This window comes from Stigmatopora nigra, unplaced genomic scaffold (assembly GCF_051989575.1).
Source record: "Stigmatopora nigra isolate UIUO_SnigA unplaced genomic scaffold, RoL_Snig_1.1 HiC_scaffold_27, whole genome shotgun sequence".
Classification (NCBI taxonomy): domain Eukaryota; kingdom Metazoa; phylum Chordata; class Actinopteri; order Syngnathiformes; family Syngnathidae; genus Stigmatopora; species Stigmatopora nigra.
In genome coordinates, this window is record NW_027551606.1 from 1,545,039 (window position 1) to 1,563,386 (window position 18,348).

Consider the following 18,348-nt stretch of genomic DNA (forward strand, 5'->3'; position numbering starts at 1 on the left):
GTAGGAGGAAACCAGGGTACCCGGTAAACACCCACACAGGCACAGAGAGAACATACAAACACAGGAAGGTCAGAACACACAAGGGATTGAACTCTTAATCACAGAACTCTGAGGTGGACGTGGTCACTTTTATCCACCGTGCCGCCCTAATGATCAAATTGAAACAAATTAAAAAGATGAAATTAAATCTAAATTTATTTTTTTGTGTTGGGGTTATTCTAGGGTGTTAGACTGGTTGAACACTAAATTCCCCTGATTATAAGTGTGAGCGCGCATGATGGTCTGTCTTTTTGTGTTTTTGATTGGCTGGCCACCATATAATCTATCAATAAAATATTAAGGTGGAAAAGAATTTGGAAATCTGGAATTGATTTCTGAAATCGCAAATAAGCCTTCCGGGGATGGCGCGGCAGATTGGTACTCTTACGACTCCACCAATGGGTACGATATACCAGGGAGTCGCAACTACCACAGCAGACGGGTCTACAGTGCCAAGTTGAAAAAAGAACTGCACAGCATCAAAGTTCATCCTGCTAGTTACAACACTACCCTACACTGAATGATAGCTATTAAATGTTCCTACCTGTTACGACTCCCCCTGGGGTAAGATATGCCAGGGAGGCGCAACTACCACATCATTGCTTGCCCAGCCTTCACCGGCCTACTGGTCATGCAGTCCCCACCACCATTGACCACACTGCTGCTGTGATAACAGATCTTAATGATATCCCGGACGGGCCCCGACTTGTTACGACTCCCTCTGGGGTAAGAAATACCAGGGAGTCACAACTATTACAGCAGACGGGTTCGGTCAAAGATGAATCCAGACAAACAATGCAAGCAGCCTTCAGTGATATTTTATTTACAACAAGGTCCACAAAAACTTAGACTACGGGATAACATAGGGGAAGCACGAGATATTAAAGTGGCACCCTCAAATAAACACAGTAAAAACACCCTCCCAGACCGGTGTCCAAATGAACACCCACAAAATACAGGAAATAAGGCCGAAGGGTGCCACTGTCAGAACTGATGTAATCAAAGTGTAGACAGGGGAATAACTACGTGTCTAAATGCAGACTATATGTATACCCCGGGGTGTCTAAACTTATCTCAAGTCCCCCTATGCAACCCAAAATCTTTAACTTTGCCAACATACATACTAAATATAACAAGTAGTAACGTACTCATTACCAGGTGAAGCTGGGACAATCAAACTTTACTTTGCACTAAAGAAAGGACTCCACTGCTTCAGCAGTTACAATCAGAGGCAGCCAAGGAAGTCAGTCAGGAATCAAGAGAAACCAAGTCAGCCAGATCTGACAAATAAAAAGGGTTTAAAAAAGGGCAGGAAGTTAATCTTGATTGGAGGAGGGATGATGGGGAAGTAGTCACAGCTGTGTCGGCCTGGGCAGGGCTTTGTCACAGGGGTGGAGCCACAGCTCCATGTACCTGTAGAGGAAAAGAAACCACACCCCTCCTACATAATGTGTGTCCAGGCTGCCAGCCATAACAGTACAAAAATGAAACAAAAACTAATTGGGACCTCAGCTTACCTAGCCTGAGTCATGGGAAGTCCCATGTCTCAACAGGGGGATGGTAGCTTTTGCCCAATGGCACTACAAAAATTATGGATTTAATCTATATGCATTTTTTTTTTGCAGAGCATGTTTGATTTTTGCTCGGCATAAACCCCAAGGGGCTGTACGGCCAAAAGGCGGGCAATACCCAAAAGCTACATATACATTTCAAAAGATACATATGGATTATATTGAATTAAGTGAAAGTGAAGGGAAAAGATACTGCTTAGTGATTGTCGATGTCTTTTCAAAATGGGTTGAGCTTTTCCCAACAAAAAACATAGATGCGTTAACTGTAGCAAAGGCATTATGTAAGGATATCATTCCACAAAATGGAATCCCAGAAACCATTTATAGTGACAATGGCACACATTTTGTTAATAGAATGATTGAAGGAATTGGCAGTAGGTTCCATATTTTGTGGCGAAATAATTCAGCCTACCATCCACAATCGGTGTGCCTTGTCAAACGGATTAATGGAACTATAAAAAAAGACAAAAAAAATGCATGGAAGAAAAATAAAGGCCATGGACAAAATGTATTGATTTAGTTAAATTATATATTAACATCACATGTTCAAATGGATTAACCCCATATGAAGTCCTGTTTGGTAGACCTTACAAATTGCCATTGTTCACTATACAACAGGAATTGGATGATGAGGGAAATCTAGCTGACTACTTGAGGAAATCTTTAGAAAAACAGAACCAAACTTAAGTTACCAGAGGTTGATTGTGCTTCTCAACAGGAAACGGACGGCACAACGGTGATTCCTGGAGACTGGGTGTTGATACGCAGCATAAAAAAAGAAACATTGGAGCGAAGTGGGAGGGTCCACACAAGTGTTGCTAACCACACCAACAGTGGTCAAGAGAGCTGAGGGGGGAACCTGGATCCACCTTTCCCACAGTAAGAAAGTTATCTCAATTGAAACGTTTTAAGAGGAAAACTCCCTAAACAAAGACAAAAAGTCATTTTAAAAACAATTATTGCCCCTATATATAGTGATTCTATTCCTCTCCACATTTGGGCTGTTTTCTCAGTTGGAGAAAAAGGCAGAGCCGTTTCAATTAAAGATACACCTTCTTACGGGAGGGTAAAGCGAGCAACATTTACATTTGAATAACATTACCAACTAAATCAAATTTCCAAACATGCATTCATCGACTGAAGCCTGAAAGAAGGTGGGCCAGACTCGTTGATTTCGATTTTTTTAAAAATTTTCTCCATATGGAGCCTAATGTAGCAACTATGAGTGAGCATTTATCATTGGTTGAAATGGAGCACCACTCTCTGTTATAGGTTAGAAGTCACGGTGGTATGATTGGCAAAATAAATTGTGTTCCTTTGGTGAAAGGTCACCTGTAATTGCACACCTGTCCATCTAGGAAGGCTTTTTTGTCGCTTTTTTTAAACCTAAATATACATATCCGATTGAGCACACAAACAATGTTTTGCCTTCCATACAATAAGACTACAGAGATCTTCCTTTCTTAGAAAAAATATATTTAGACTAGGGAACATCCGTGTTGCCATACAAGGGATAAGCCTATGGTAGGGAATATGTGTGGTACATAACAGCCCAAAACAGAGAATGGGAAAGCCATGTTGCATAAACTTGTCAAGATTGGAAAGCTTGGACCACACACACACACACACACACACACACACACACGCACGCATGCACGCACACACACACACACACACACACACACACACACACACACACACACACACACACCCACATCCACACACACCCACATCCACACACACCCACATCCACACACACCCACACACACCCACACACATACACACACGCACACACACACACGTGCGCAAAAGCCATCAGGCCTCTGATAAAATTAAGTCATGCGGTGGGGGGAGTACAGATCATTCTACAGACTGACAAATTAACTTTTGGAAAAGGTCCTTGTCTGACGTTTTTCCCAAGTCCATTGGCAGGTGGAGAAGACCATCTTTACAAATTTTACATTTGTGTCTCAACCGCTATGACTATGCCAATGGAGACTATGGGAAAACCATCAGTGATGCAGACACCCGGATCTGCCTTAGTAAAATTGAAAGGAGAGATTACCAGAGATGATGAATTTATTTCTGCAACAGGGATTTCCCAAACGGGGAATACTTGGTTGCTGTTAATGGGAAATGCAACTAGTGCTATAAATCAAACCTACATAACATGTATGGGGCCCTGGCCTCTCTTACGAGAAGTACCTGCGCAAATTACCCCTGATTGTGTAAAGGAGATAATGATAATTTCCATCTACAGCGGAGAAGATACAATTGGCTGCTCAGAAATCTGGTGTGATGGAGCTTTTTGTGGAGGATGGGGTGCGTGCAATGTTTGGAGATCAATGTTGCACTTCATACCGGACAACACATCACCCAGTGGGTCCCTCACCAGGGCCATTGATGGCCAGCAGACCCTAAATCGCATAATAAAAAAGCATTCTGGAGTAGAATTATCGGCTTGGACACACTGGTGGGAGAAGACCTATGGTGAATATAAGGATTTGGCCATATGAGTTGTTTTCAGTAGCCATTTGTGTTACTACCTTGACATTGTGTGGGTGTTGTCTTATCCCCTGCTTGCGCTCCTTGCTCAGCAGACTTATAACCACTGTGATTGCCCCTACAAATTCTAAATAACACAAATTATATCCTATGTTTATGAAACCCGGGAGAGCAGTGCAATCCAGGAGTATGATGATTCCGAGGACGAATCGGATGAAAATGATTTTGTTCTTTCTTTTTCAGACCAGCCATGCGAGTAAGGAGCATGCGGGTAAGATAAAGCCAGTCAATGGACATTCCCCTTTGTTTGCCATCAATTGAGTTAATAGCATACCTATTATAAAAACAGGGAAATGTTGGGGTTATTCTGGGATACTATTATATATGTGCACATTTAATCATTTTTGTATAAGAGTTTCTTCAATTTGGGACTGGGGCAAGCTCAAGGTCACTCTCCAGGACAGCTGGCTCCAGCTAGAGACTTAACATTTCTCAGAGGACTGATTACTGGATGATATGCCTCCCTAGATAGTTTCGCAATGGTCTGTGAAAGACGCTTAAATTGTTGTTGATTCAGCGGATGGCTATCAATCAACCTCCAGGATTACTCGCATATTGTTTTTAGATTGTGACACTCGGTTTGCTTGATATGCAATTGTTTTGCCAAATGGAGGCTTGTTTAATTTCCAATGGAGTTGTCTTGAGTTCCGACCTTAATTTTTACTAATGAATACCTGATATGCGATTAGTGTTGCAGTTGTTTTTGCTTACGCAATTGGATCAAATTGATAACCTTGTAATTGTTACTATTTGAGGGCTTAAATGGGCAGGAGAAAATGCCTTGTGACGAGGACGAAGTCAGGGTGGATTCTCCTTGCAAGATAAACACCAGAGTTTTGCGAATTAATAGATGTCTTCCTTGTATTGTTTTATCATTATGTCAAAGTATAATTATAAATGAACCTATCATTTTGGGTGCAATATTTGCAGGGATTGCAAAAACATGGAAACATCCCTATAACCACAACCATTTAAGCATAGAAGAAAAAGTAGTTCAATCTTATAAACTCAAGTTATCATTACAATTGATGACTTCACATTTCTAAGGGCTCAGTCAAAGGCCAGGACGTTTTGCAAATAGGAAAATCACACCCCTTTTTTATTCCTCAAGGCATAGCTACTACTACCTGTCATAGTTTTCTACTTGGCTAACTCTGATTCTGGGGTAAGTACATAGCTTAGGATCACGATAAAAACGTATCTTGCATAAAACGTGAAAAACTCACTTGTGCCTCCCATTGCCGACTCAGAGTGCCGCCATCTTAGCATAGTTAAACATGCTCTGACTGGCCAGACAAGAGTAGTGTGTTTACCATGTTAGCACATCCCAATAGTGGTTAAGGCTGATCGAAGGTTGTGCGATCGATCATTAAAATATCAGCCTTGATATCTATGTAACGTGTAACTCATGCTATTATTGCACCCAGACACACACTTGTTGTAAACTAGACCACTATGGACACACTTCCTGGTTGTACTGGTCACGTGATCTCCATCTTGAATTTGTCTACGTGCAGGCAAATCCAGCAGACGATCCTTTCTATTCATACAGTATCTCAGAAATACCACTGCAATGATTTTTCATAAGATTTTTCCTTCAAAGTAACACATTTGTACTCCCTATTAAAAGCATGAATATAGAGGTCAAAATTGTGAATTTGGGGGCGTCTTATACGAGAGAAACTGTAAAATTTAACAATTTTAATGCAATTTTAATATGCGAGATAATACGATGGATCATTTTCACAAAATATCTGATGATTTGTGAAGAAATCGGTGGAAACCTAAATGGTTCACAATACATTTTCACGCAACTATGAGCTTTATTTTTGGTCACACATGAATCACCTGCCAATGACTGAAGACCATTTGTAGACCGGCAAGACCGCTGGTCCTCTTGCGAATCTCATCTGCAAAACCAAAACTCTCCGCTACAGGCAGAATAGCCTTTATGATGAATATTTCTGTTCCTTCCTTCATTTCTTCATGGACAACGCGACCCTCTCGCTTCCCAAGTACAGCATATACTCGGCCTATATGTCAACAACACACAGATACAATCACAAACAAAATATGTTTTTAAGGTAGATTCATCAAGACAAATAAATGCTCAGTTTCTTACCCAGGACTTCTGCAGTTGCCATGATTTCACAAGTATACATTGCAGCCATAAGTCTTTGAGGCTGAGCCTGGAAAGCATGACGACATGCCTCTTTTACAGCTGCAATTAGCTGGCCTGAGACAGGTCCATAACAGTTTCCAGTTGAAGTCTCTTCCTGATACTTGGCTTGGCTATGCTGAGAGGAAGTGACATCCAATGCATAACTGCTTTTTGAAACTCTGCATTCTTCCAAATCCTCCTGAAATTTAGAACTTCCCTCCAAGTTATTTTGGTGTGGCAAGTTGAGGGACTGTACATCACATCTCTCAATGGAGAAGCAGACCCCCATTAGAGGCTCTTCACACATTGGCCCTGACAGTGTTGCTAACTGGAAGCCACTGACAATGCTATTGTCAAACTCTCGTACAATTGGTGTTTGAACGCCATTTTGTCCAGATTTATCTTCTCGACAAAGACACTGCCACAGAGATGGCCGCTCATAGTCCTCAAGCTTGTTTAGTAGAATGTTCGGGCCACACCTAAAAGGAATAGTGAGCAAAATGATAAGAATAATTATTGTCAAATATTTTTTGTCAACAATGATAATAAAAACTTTTAACAAAAATGTGATCATTTTAAACTGCATATACACCAGTGGGCCACCACAAAGAGCAGGAGCGCTGTTGTGACATGAATGTTAGTTCCAGACCAACTTTCAGGAGAAGGGGATGATAAGAAAAAGGGTTTTTAGCATGTTAGCAACAAGGCTAACACAGAGCATGAATGCAAAATTAAAACAACAATGCCAAAATGAAAGACTATGAGATGCAGGACATCATTGAGCCGATCCCCTAAAACAGTGGTCTCAAACCGGTCCTCAAAGGGCCGCAGTGGGTACAGGTTCTCATTTAAACTCAACAAGGATACCTTTTGCAGGTGTTGGTTCGCGGGCCACTTTAACGTCAACTTGATTTCACATGGGCCGGACCATTTTAGATATAATATTTATACTTTTTAAAATAAATTGATTAAAAAAACTGGATTAAAATCATTGAATATATTTTTTATAGATCTAAAACAATGTTTATTTTAGATTTTTTTTTATATATTTTTCAATTTTACAAAATGATTTTTGAACTAAAAACACAGAAAAAAATAATTAAAAAATTACAATTATTGATTTAATAGGTGGAAAATCAGTAAATTTAATATACATCTATATTCTTCATTTTAATTTGATCCTTAAACACGTGCCCTAAAAGATCCAACTGAGTTGTACCTTTTGTTTTCTTTCATTTTATTTTAAAGGCCTCATAAATACCTGTGGACAGAGAGCAGCCTTATTGCAAATGTCCTTAACTCATTTGAGGACAGCCTGTAATATTGTTGTTATGTGATAAAAAGGAGTTTCCCCATTCAATGTAAATTTTCTGAAAACATTGCAAAAATCTAAAATATTTGGGTTAAATTCATCTAACTTTTTAATTTTTTTTTTAGCAAATGGGAATATAAAATACGTTTACACGGTTTCTTTTTGTGAGGTTGAAAATAGTCTATTTTTTAATGGTGATGTCTTCAGTTGATTAGTTTATTTCATATTTTACAGAAACTTTTGGTTTGAATGCAAATTTATAAAAAGATGGCTTTCAACATTTCTGCAGGTTTTATTCTTTACATTTCAGAGGCTACGGAGGGAGTTGTCTTATCTTTATTGCACAACAGAACAACTAAAAACTTTTTAAAATCTTCATATTTTAGCTTATTTTCTAATTTTCAAAATTGAATGAGGCAACTAATTTAATTATTTATTCACAGAAATTTGAATTTTCAACTTTAAATAAAAAAAGATTTAAGTTATTGTGATAATTATCAAATGTAATTTTTTTGGGATAATTTTTTTCATTTTGCCCAGGTCTAGTTCAAACTAAATAATTATTTTTCTAATACGATATGCTTCTTTTTATTTACTATTTATTTTTTAACAAGTATCAGGCTTTCTTCTTCTTCATCCAGTAATATCAAGAGGGCTGAGAATTGAGAAAAAAGCAACTCAAAAGTGCCTTAACAAGTTAACTGTTTATAAATAATCTATTTGAATCCACAGCCATATTTGCTGCAGCTTAGTACATTTGTTTGGTCACATGACCAGCTCTTGTTTGTTAATGTTGTACTTTTTTTTTCACCGACCATCACCCCTGTAACGTTGTTTGCTGTGTAGCCTGTCAAAAAGCTCTTTTCTCAGCTTGTGCTGCAACACAGTTTGCCTCCCCACTCAGTTTATTATGGACGTCAAGCTGCCACCTCGTGTGTCGCCAATGTACACTTGCAGAATATCACTCGGTCAAGTGTTAAGCCATATATTAAGTGAGTGAAAAATTTATTATTGCATAATTTAGGAAATAGCAATAGCATATAAGCATAAAAAGAAAAGAAAAAAAATGGAATTAAATTCAAATTAAGCATTTTTGAAGGGGAATCCCTACTTCGCGGAAATGCACTTATCGCGGGTGGTGCCGGTCCCCATTAACCGCGATATGCGAGGGAACACTGAATATTCGCTAAAAACAAGTTTTTAGCGGGTGGGTGTATTAACAAGAGAGAATTTGCTGCTAAAATCTGACTAATGTTTAAAATTTTAACTGGCTCTGTCAAAAAAATAAAAAATACAGGAATAGCACTTGTTACTGACACTGCGGCTTAAAATGCAATGCACCATATAGTCGTGAAAATACGATAAGTTTCCATGAAAATAGGCCCCCAAACAACCAAAGAATTGAAGAAAAAACAACAACTTAGGAGTTTTTTTTTAAACAAAAAGAGCCAGCGACATAAAATAAAACGAGTGATACAATATGTGGGGTACTGCTTAGAATATGGGTTCAGTTGCATGTTACTGACTAACCATATTGTCAACAAAACCATTCAATATTGGAGAAGAAAATGTCCTCTCTGAGCTGTGACCATATTGTGTAAGAGGGTTTTGTGTGTCCAAAGGATTCAAATGAACTATGTCTTCTGGGGCTCCCTGGCAGTTTCGTACAGCCAACATGTCATGAATGACAGAGCAGACCAAGCATGGCTCAAATGTTCATTTATGATGAGGAAATAAAAACATTGGCTTTTATAACGTCCTCAGCAGTTCCCTTCATATTTTTTGACCAAGTACAATGATACCTCTACTTACAAAATTAATTGGTTTCAGAAATGCTTTCGCAACTTGGATTTTTCTTGAGACATTTTCCATGCAAAGCTTAAATTTGTTAATTGTTTTCTTAGCCTCATAATAAAAAGCCAAGAATAGATGCGGCAAGCACAAACAAAAAAAAAAAAAAAACAAGAAATGATGTGTTAGAACTTTGTGACAAACGAGGGTCGAAAGCACATAAACCAGGAACTCACCGCCGGAGCGGCTCCGCTTTGATCACAGAAAAAGATGTCTTTTGGCCGGACGATCACGTTCATACTCCGCTAGGAGCCACACCTCGCTAATGGGAGAGCAACCCAATCTTAGCAATTTCAAAATAAAATATAGAGGTGCTTAAAATTTGGGGGATAGTGGTTTTATAATCCCTTTCATATCTAGAGGCAAAATTTTCCTAATGAGGATGTTTGTGACCTGAATACATCATATGCAGAGACATTTATTAGCAGAGGTACCACTGTAGTCCATTTCAATCAGTAAGTGAAAAGAAAATAAGAAATGGTGTATAAACTGGAAACTTAAATAAATCAAATAATGGTGTTTTGATGACATTTTCATCACAGGTGTAAATAGAGAAAGACAGACAGGTCATTTACAAACCTGCGAGGTCCAAATGCCCAGATTTGATGCACAGCATTTCTCCACTTTCTTCCCTGGAGCATCTGCTCCAGTTTGAATCTGAAGTCTGCAATGGCTTCCAAGGTTCTAACGCTAACATCCAGATTCCTACCCTCCCTTAAGGATGTGTTTACTTGTTCTAGAGTCTGAATAACCGATGAATTTTCCTCCAAAAGAAGAGTCACATCTGAAAGAAATTTATTCAAGTTAGCATAGTATATGGAAACACATAGGAGGGATGATTCTGAAATAAGTAAAATGATTATGTTACACGAAACAGTATGTGGCTGAGACCAGTGGTCTCAGCGCGGACCGATTGGTGAGGGCACGAACAACGTCCATGATGGCTATGACAGGGGGACCGCAACAAGGCAGCAAAAGAAACAAGTCCCAAGCATTATCTAGTTTATTTCTTACTTTTCAAATTTGGAATAGGTGGGCGAGATTGAAACGGCTGTACTGTCATCCATCACTTTGCGACTTCACTCTATTGCCATAATTTATATTAAGTATCCAAACCCAAAATGTGCATAAAATCTTAGTGAACGATTTTTGCTCTTATCCGAAAATAGAGTAGGGCGGGCAGGACAGCAGCTTTGTTGAGGGTGATTTTTTCAGGGAGAGCAAGCGCCGGGCAACTTTACGGCAAATGCCATCGCTCTTTTCCCAAAATACGGTCATACCTCTACTTACAAAATTAGTTGGCTCCAGAACTTTTTCCTTAAGTTGAATTTTTTAACTTTAAATTCTGCCCCGACATATAAGGAATTTGAAATACGGGTAAAATTCCGAGCAAATATTTCCCTTGAGATACGAGAATTTTTTTTAGATACGAGCATAAGAGACAGCCAGGGGGTTGCGAGAGGTGGCTTATGATTTCTTTCTCGCAGAATCTCCCTCGTGCAAAGATCCCGACGAGCTCTGGGCGGAGTGTTGCATTTTCCCCCCCGTTTTTTTTGCGTTAGTCAGTGCAGAATTAAGGGAAACACATTGGGTCCAATGCAAGCTGGTGCACTGAAGGGTAGTGAGAAGAAAAGGCGTATGATGACAATTGATATTAAGGATGAAATAACATCAGTAATGTTCGCGGGAATGAGCTGGCGCGCTAGTATTTATGGAGAAGCAGAAAGTCCGCCTCGAAAGCCGCGGTGAGATATATTAACCTCTTTCTTGGTTATTGCACAATAAAATGATTAAGTAATATGTAAGTAATAAGTAAATGTAATGTAACGTAAGAGTAAAACTATTTTTAAGTGTGGATAGGAATCCATATGCATTGTATTGAATAGTTTCATTTTACTATTAAACATCATAGTTATTTGATACTCGTTTCGTAGAATGGTGAATTACAAACTACGAACTAAACCCTTTACAATTTTCTGTGTATAAATATATATATACGTATATGTATACACGCACACAAATAGATCGATAGAAGTATTATGAAATGATATGAAAAAAGATAAGTAGTTCAATATCTTGTTTTGAATTCTTAATTTAATGTTTATTAAATGTGTTTGATTTTGTCTGCTCTCTCGGTTGCTTTCTCTTGTCCGCCTGCATTTCAACAAGGATTGATTTTGTTCGGTTGATATTTGTTTTTAGACATTAATAAATAATTTTCATTTTGTCTCATTTTAGTATTTTTTTCATACAAAATTGGGACACTGACCAATTTTAAAAGGGTTTACCGTATTTACTCGGGAATAAGCCACGCCCTATAAGTAGCCTTGAAATGTTTGAATTTTACAATTTCTTGCGTATAAGCCGCTCCCTGATTCCAAAATTTTACAGTCGACTTTGATGAAGACTAAATCAAATTCAGCTGGAAACGTTTGAGTTGCTCCCAACTAAAGACTACAACTCAAACTACAACTATAGGAACCTAAGCTCTCTGCCTCGTTGCCTGAACTAGAAAGGTATAACCTGCCTTTTAATAAAAACAACGGAAGACATAGGAATTTTATGACAATCAAAGTGGAATTTTGTTTCATTTCAAAATCAAGACTACTCGCGTTTGGCCATTTAGAGCACGCTTAACGAGGTTTAGACGGCAGCGCCCCAGGTAAGATCACTGCCCAGGACTAGGTAAGATGGGTGTGCCCCGGGCGAGCAGTGACAGGAACGTGAGTTTTTTCATGTTTTATGCAAGATATGTATTGTTTTTTTCTTCTTGAATTTCATTCATAGACGTCAAAATAAATTATGGTTAGCGTTTTATCTTTTCTCTATTTTGAAATAAATGACCGTATCGGCATTTGCTTGCGTCATGACGTCACGGTGCACGCAATTGCGACATTTTGTCGTGACTTCATTATGTCACGGTGTCGTCGGTCAATTAGTAATTTTTGCACTTCACGTTTTTATGCCTTACGCGCGATTCAGTCATATTTTTTTAGTCCGACGAGGGGCTTATAAGCAAGTAAATACAGTAGTAGGGAGTTCTGTGAGGAACGTGGAATGAAAGTCATACCTTGACATACAAGCTTTTACTCGTATCTCAAATTCCTTGTATGTTGAGGCACTCGTATGTCAAGGTATTACTGTAGAGAATTTACAAAAAAGTGCTCTATTATAATTTTCAAGTCACGAAAAAAGTTCTGGAACCAATCAATTTTGCAAGCACAGGTACGACTGTTCTAGTACAGTATCAACCATTACACGAGCGGTGTAAGCCAAATTAATCATTGGTGGAAATTTTGGTCTTACCATGGGGCAAAGGGATTGCACGGACGCTGACAGAAGCCCGTTTATTGGGTGTGGTGATTGTGACCAAACCGCTGCTGTTGACATGAAGGGTCTCTGAATAACGAATACGAGAACCGTCATCTTTAACCTAACATGCACACAAAAAACACACTTTAGTGATGTGATGAATCCAAATAATACTAAAATTATCACAACCATATTGTTCCATGTTTTCAGGATAAAATCATGAAGTGGTATCAACACTAAGATTTTTTTCATGTTAAAAACATGGGTGCCCTGGCAGCTGAATGGTTAGCGCATTGGCCTCACAGGTTTGGAGTCCTGGTCGGTCCCCCTATGTGGAATGTGCATGTTCTTCACGAGCTTGCGTGTTTTCTTCGTGATCTGGTGTCTTCCCATATTCCAAAAACATGCAGGGTAGGATTGTGGAACTCTAAATTGCCTCTAAGTATGAGTGTGAGCATGAATGGTTGTCCGCCCCCTCATGCACTGTAATTGGCTGGCCACCAGTTCAGGGTTTCCCCCACCTGGTGCCAGTCAGCTGGGATAGGCTCCAGCACCACCAGCGGGCCTTATGAGGATAAGGGGTTCAGAAAATGAATGAATGAAAGAATATTAAGAACTTTATCAGTGGTACACCGGCCTGTAGAAACTAAATCATTATTATTGGCCATTATAGGCACCATTTAGGGGGGTGATTTTCTTTGAAATGTTTCACCTAAGAAACATGTCACCTAAGTGTCACTGCACATTCACTTGGTGGATAGCAGTAGCGAGCTCACTGTCAGAGTTTGTTTAGGGCAGGGGTTGCAACCGAAAATGTTGAGCCATGTTGGATGGAGAAAAAAAATGTCTATAGCCCCACAAAATGAAAAGCTGCATATAAGCTTTACAATTAACACAATGTATCTATCTATATTAGCCTACTATCAAAATTACTAAGTTGGCTACAAATACATCATGAGCATTCATGTTTAAAAATGTATCTGCCCTGCAGTGTATACTGTAGAGACCAGCCCATGATTGCTCTGATGTAAGATGCCACCTAAAGTTTAACTTCATTACCCATATCATCTCAAAATGTTATTTGGAGAAGAAACAGAAAATTTAATAGAATTTGCCTTACCACTTTCCTGGCGAAAATGTCAAATGGTACTGAATCACACCCCCTTGTGATTTGAAGGTGAAATATTACTAGTAGTGTGTTAAGATACATATTGCACTTGCCAGAAATCAGAGATGCACAATGCTATTATGAGGGGAAAAGGGAAACATTTGCCCACCTGATGAATAACAGCCACTTTTTCCTGCTTGCCAAGCTCTTCATTCACCATGTCCACTTTCGGGGGACGCACCACTGTCTCTCTGAATGGAATAATAGGCTTAGATGCGCTGATCTTGATTTTAGCAAACCTTAAAGAGTCAAATCATGATTGTTACGAGTTAAATTAATTCTGCAAAAATACTCACAACTCAAAACATTTACATCAAAGCTTACCATTACTCAATGTGATGAATGGAAATGTGTTCTTGATCTCTCAAGGGTTAATTTAACGATGGCTGTGGTGCCCAAATGTTTTATTGCAACACCTACTTTTTAGGTATCCAACTATCACCTTCTACAAAATATTTAGTTTTTTTAAGAAAGTGACTAACGGAAGCCAGCTGAATCCCGACCTTCCAGAGTGTGGAGTATGCATGGTGTCACCGTGAATCCATGGGTTTTCTCGAGGTACTAAATTACACTTGGTTCTGTGTGGGCATGAATGGTTGTCCGTCATTTTGTGTTTTTGATTGGCTGACCGACCACCGACCATCAATCGGTCAGATTTTGGATTTGGGAATCATACCATATTTTTGATTGGCTGGTCACAAGATATAATCAATCGATCAGATATCAGGGTGGAAAAGAATTGGAATTTGAAATTGATTTTTAAATTGCCAAAAAAATGTTTTTTTTGGGATGGCAGTGACAAAAAATGTAAAAATGTTTCATCAAATTAAATTTTAAACGTGGATGAACAAATAAACTGCTCTGTGAAATGGGTTGTTGGGAGCACTGTGAAAAAAAATAAACATTTGTACATCATCTTACTTGGGTGAGCTGCTATATTGAGTCGTGGCAAGTCCTATGTCTCGACAGGGGGGATTTTGGCCTTGGTACGCTGCCACTACAAAACTTATGGATGCAAATTATATCTCATGCTTTAAGTAACCGCAGAACCTTGCATTTCCTGCAGACCATGTTTATCTCCTATTCTGAAAGGTTCAATGGAAGCGCGCTCTTAGCCGCTGACTGTGAGCTTTAGACTTGCTGCAAAAAGCAGGATTTCTTCTCACACACACAGCTTATGTGTCATATATTCATTATTTGATGTTTTGCTGGGTATACAAATGCCTCCCCAGCGAGGTATCATGTTTGAAATGTCGCTTTTTAGCTATGAATATTGCATTTTAGACAAGACTACCATTAGTCCATAGTAAGCTAAATTCCCATCTGCTTTTCAAACGCATCACACAATTTGCCAAAACTCCATGATATCAAAAATGCTGCAAACAGAACTTCATTCCATAGCAACAGACACTTTTTCCGCACACACGTTTGCTTCAGCAATGTCTAGAGTTGATTGATGTTTTCACGAGAGGGATCCGCCAATGTTTTTTTCTCAGAATTGTTTTAAGACTGCTTTCTACTTCCTGACACCCACATATCGCACTTCGACAGACAATCTTTTACTAAATTCTTCCCGACATCTTTTGAAATCGATCAACCAACAGAATTAAAATCCAGACATATTAAAACAAAAAATTCACAACACCATTCCACGAGACCCCAAACAATCCATTGCTCGGACACATTCCAACCCCCTGAACCTAGTCAAACCAAACTCACACAACAGTGTGTCGTATCTGCTATAATGCCAATATGAATAATAATCACAACTAAAAGGATTTTCCGCAATTAGGTGACTATGTAAACAATTATGACAATGCTTTTCCGTCATACATTTCACTCCTTCCCTCAGTAATATGTCATACCTTTTCCATAACGCACAGACTTAAACATGATAAAAAGAGAAACAACAACAATAATGATAGCGGGAAAGACTTTGGGCACAGTTTGATAGCAAAAAAAAAAAAAAGAACACATCAGGTCACAGCTGTGAGGACAGGGTTAGAAAAAAGGACAAAGAAACGAAGAAGAAAAAAATGAAGACACAGGACTGTGACCAAGTTTGAGTGCTCTTTTTACCAATTAAGACAACCAAATTGGGTTTTGTATTACTTTTCTACTAAAACCCCTTGTTTTCTTTTAGTCTCTTTATGAATACATTTATCTATTATCTCTTTTTAAATCTGCTTTTTTGCTGCATTTAATTTTACCTGCAGGTGTACTTTTCTTTTTCCCTCATTTAATGAAGGTGGCCAGCAAAGTATTATTTAGTCATCCATAAATTAAGGTGTTCAATTCTCGAGGCGGATTGGTTCTCCAAAAATGGTCTATCCTGACAGACACGAGAAGTTGTTCCGGGCTATTTTCATGAGATAATTTACTGTTGGATTTACCCATTTAGAAGTAAATATGTATCATATTTTCACACCTATAAAATGCACCATTTCAGTTATGAGTGTTTTCTGTTTTTCGTCAATATACAGTGGTACCTCTACATAGGAGCACCTCTACATACGAACACCTCTACATATGAGCACCTCTACATATGAGCACCTCTACATATGAGCACCTCTACATACGAGCACCTCTACATACGAGCACCTCTACATACGAGCACCTCTACATATGAGCATTTCGATGTGCGAGGAACATTTGGAGCAAATAATTATCTCTTGATACAATAAAAATTTTGAGATGTGAGAAAGCCAGGTGGCCAAGACATGAGAGGCTGTTTATCATTGTAGCGGAGCATTGCATTTGGTTGTCATTTATGTCATGCATTTCCTCCTTATAGTTCTTAAGTTTTTGAGGGTTAGAAGCGCAGCGAGCACGAGGAAGACAAATGCCTTGCTCCTCGCCTGGGATGTTTTGAATGGATTCACCGTAACGCTTGGAATATGCTGGGAGGCTATTTTAGGGTAAACATCCGGGATGATCGCAATAATTAGCGTGCCGGCAAGAAATAAAACCAGTCACTCAAGCGGTCAGGGCCATACAAAAATTGGAATTTTATGCATCAACAACTTAACAGACTTAAGTGCTCTGTAAAGGTGTGAAATAACGGTATATACCAACTTTGTACTGGATCAGGACTGCAATTTCCCCTTCTTCTTGTTTTCTTTAGATTATCCACACACGCAACACAATCATACACTTGGAGTTTAAGTACCGACCCGGTACAGGTCACCGACACCACTAGCATCCACAGATTTTTCAACGCCGTCCGCTGACGCGACGGTCGCAGTCCCTTGACGTAGACTTACACATTCGGGCCATCTCAACCAAAGATGTATTTGCCTCTTATGGATCAGTCGTCAACCTCTGGTACCCAAATGCAGAGCCGAAAGTCCAGCCCGTTAAAAGGGTCTTAAATGCCGTGGCCACGGTCTTTCCAGATATCCATATCATTCCCAGATTCGACTGTCTCTCAAAGTACGGACCAATAGTCTTTCAGACAGTTTTTCCCCCCACATCCATCAGGACTCTAAACTTGCGGTAACATGACACAATCCCTTCTGTGTAATAACTTCGGGGTGAAGAAACATGAATAGACGTTTGGCGGTGATCTGCATCCTACTGGCTGACTGAAGGTAAGTGAAAGACAGTGAGAAGTAAGTGATCCATTCGGGGGGTGATGCAATGTATCCATCATGGCAGAATGCCAAATTACGAGTCTGAAATAGTTTTCACTTACTTGGGTCTTTTGCTGGGAAAACGCACCTTATGGAGAAGCACTACCAATTTCGTCATACGCAGTTTCTGGGTATGATGACAATTAGGCTTTTGTCGAGTCAATGATGATGACAAAGCCTATGTCCAATTATTATTATTGATTATTATTATTATTATTATATCAGCTCAGCCCCTTGATTCCTTTGTTATATTGATCCGCACCTCGGAGCAACATTAAATGATAGGAGCAATCAGACATTTTTGTTTTTGGGATGGCCTTTTTGGAAATACTTGAAGAGAACGAGTGCGAAAGAGACAGTGTTTGAAAGAGACAGATAGAGAGACAGAGACGGAGTTCGAGAGAGATGGAGAGACAGAGAAAGAAAAACAGAGAGATGGAGAGAGAGAGACGGAGTTCGAGACAGATAGAGAGACAAATAGAGATGGAGAGAGAGACAGATAGAGAAAGAGAATTTTCTGGTCACAAAGATAATGACACTAACCTGTCTTTGAGGTCATCCAGGCAGCGTTGGAGATGAACCTCTCCAGCAGTGATTAAAACGTGTTCGCCTGTCTCCTGGATTAACACTTCAGCACATGGGTCTGCTTGGTTCAACATACGCATCCCGTGCACGAGTTTTGGCATCTCACCTAATGCATACATGATAAAAATGCATCACTTTTTTATCTCAAGTAT

The 18,348-nt window shown here is 39.2% G+C and overlaps 1 protein-coding gene across 5 annotated transcripts in view; it reads right to left on the reverse strand.

Moving 5' to 3' along the window:
* efl1 (elongation factor like GTPase 1) overlaps positions 1 to 18,348 on the reverse strand; it is a 79,392-nt gene that overhangs the window by 2,257 nt on the left and 58,787 nt on the right. For all 5 annotated transcript variants that reach the window (XM_077711690.1, XM_077711691.1, XM_077711692.1 and 2 more), the window contains 6 exons: positions 18,155 to 18,302; positions 14,089 to 14,218; positions 12,806 to 12,932; positions 10,079 to 10,283; positions 6,298 to 6,815; positions 6,024 to 6,208 (listed from right to left, as the gene is read on the reverse strand). In XM_077711690.1, coding sequence (XP_077567816.1) covers positions 6,024 to 6,208; positions 6,298 to 6,815; positions 10,079 to 10,283; positions 12,806 to 12,932; positions 14,089 to 14,218; positions 18,155 to 18,302 — 1,313 coding nt within the window. The remainder of the gene's footprint in view (positions 1 to 6,023; positions 6,209 to 6,297; positions 6,816 to 10,078; positions 10,284 to 12,805; positions 12,933 to 14,088; positions 14,219 to 18,154; positions 18,303 to 18,348) is intronic.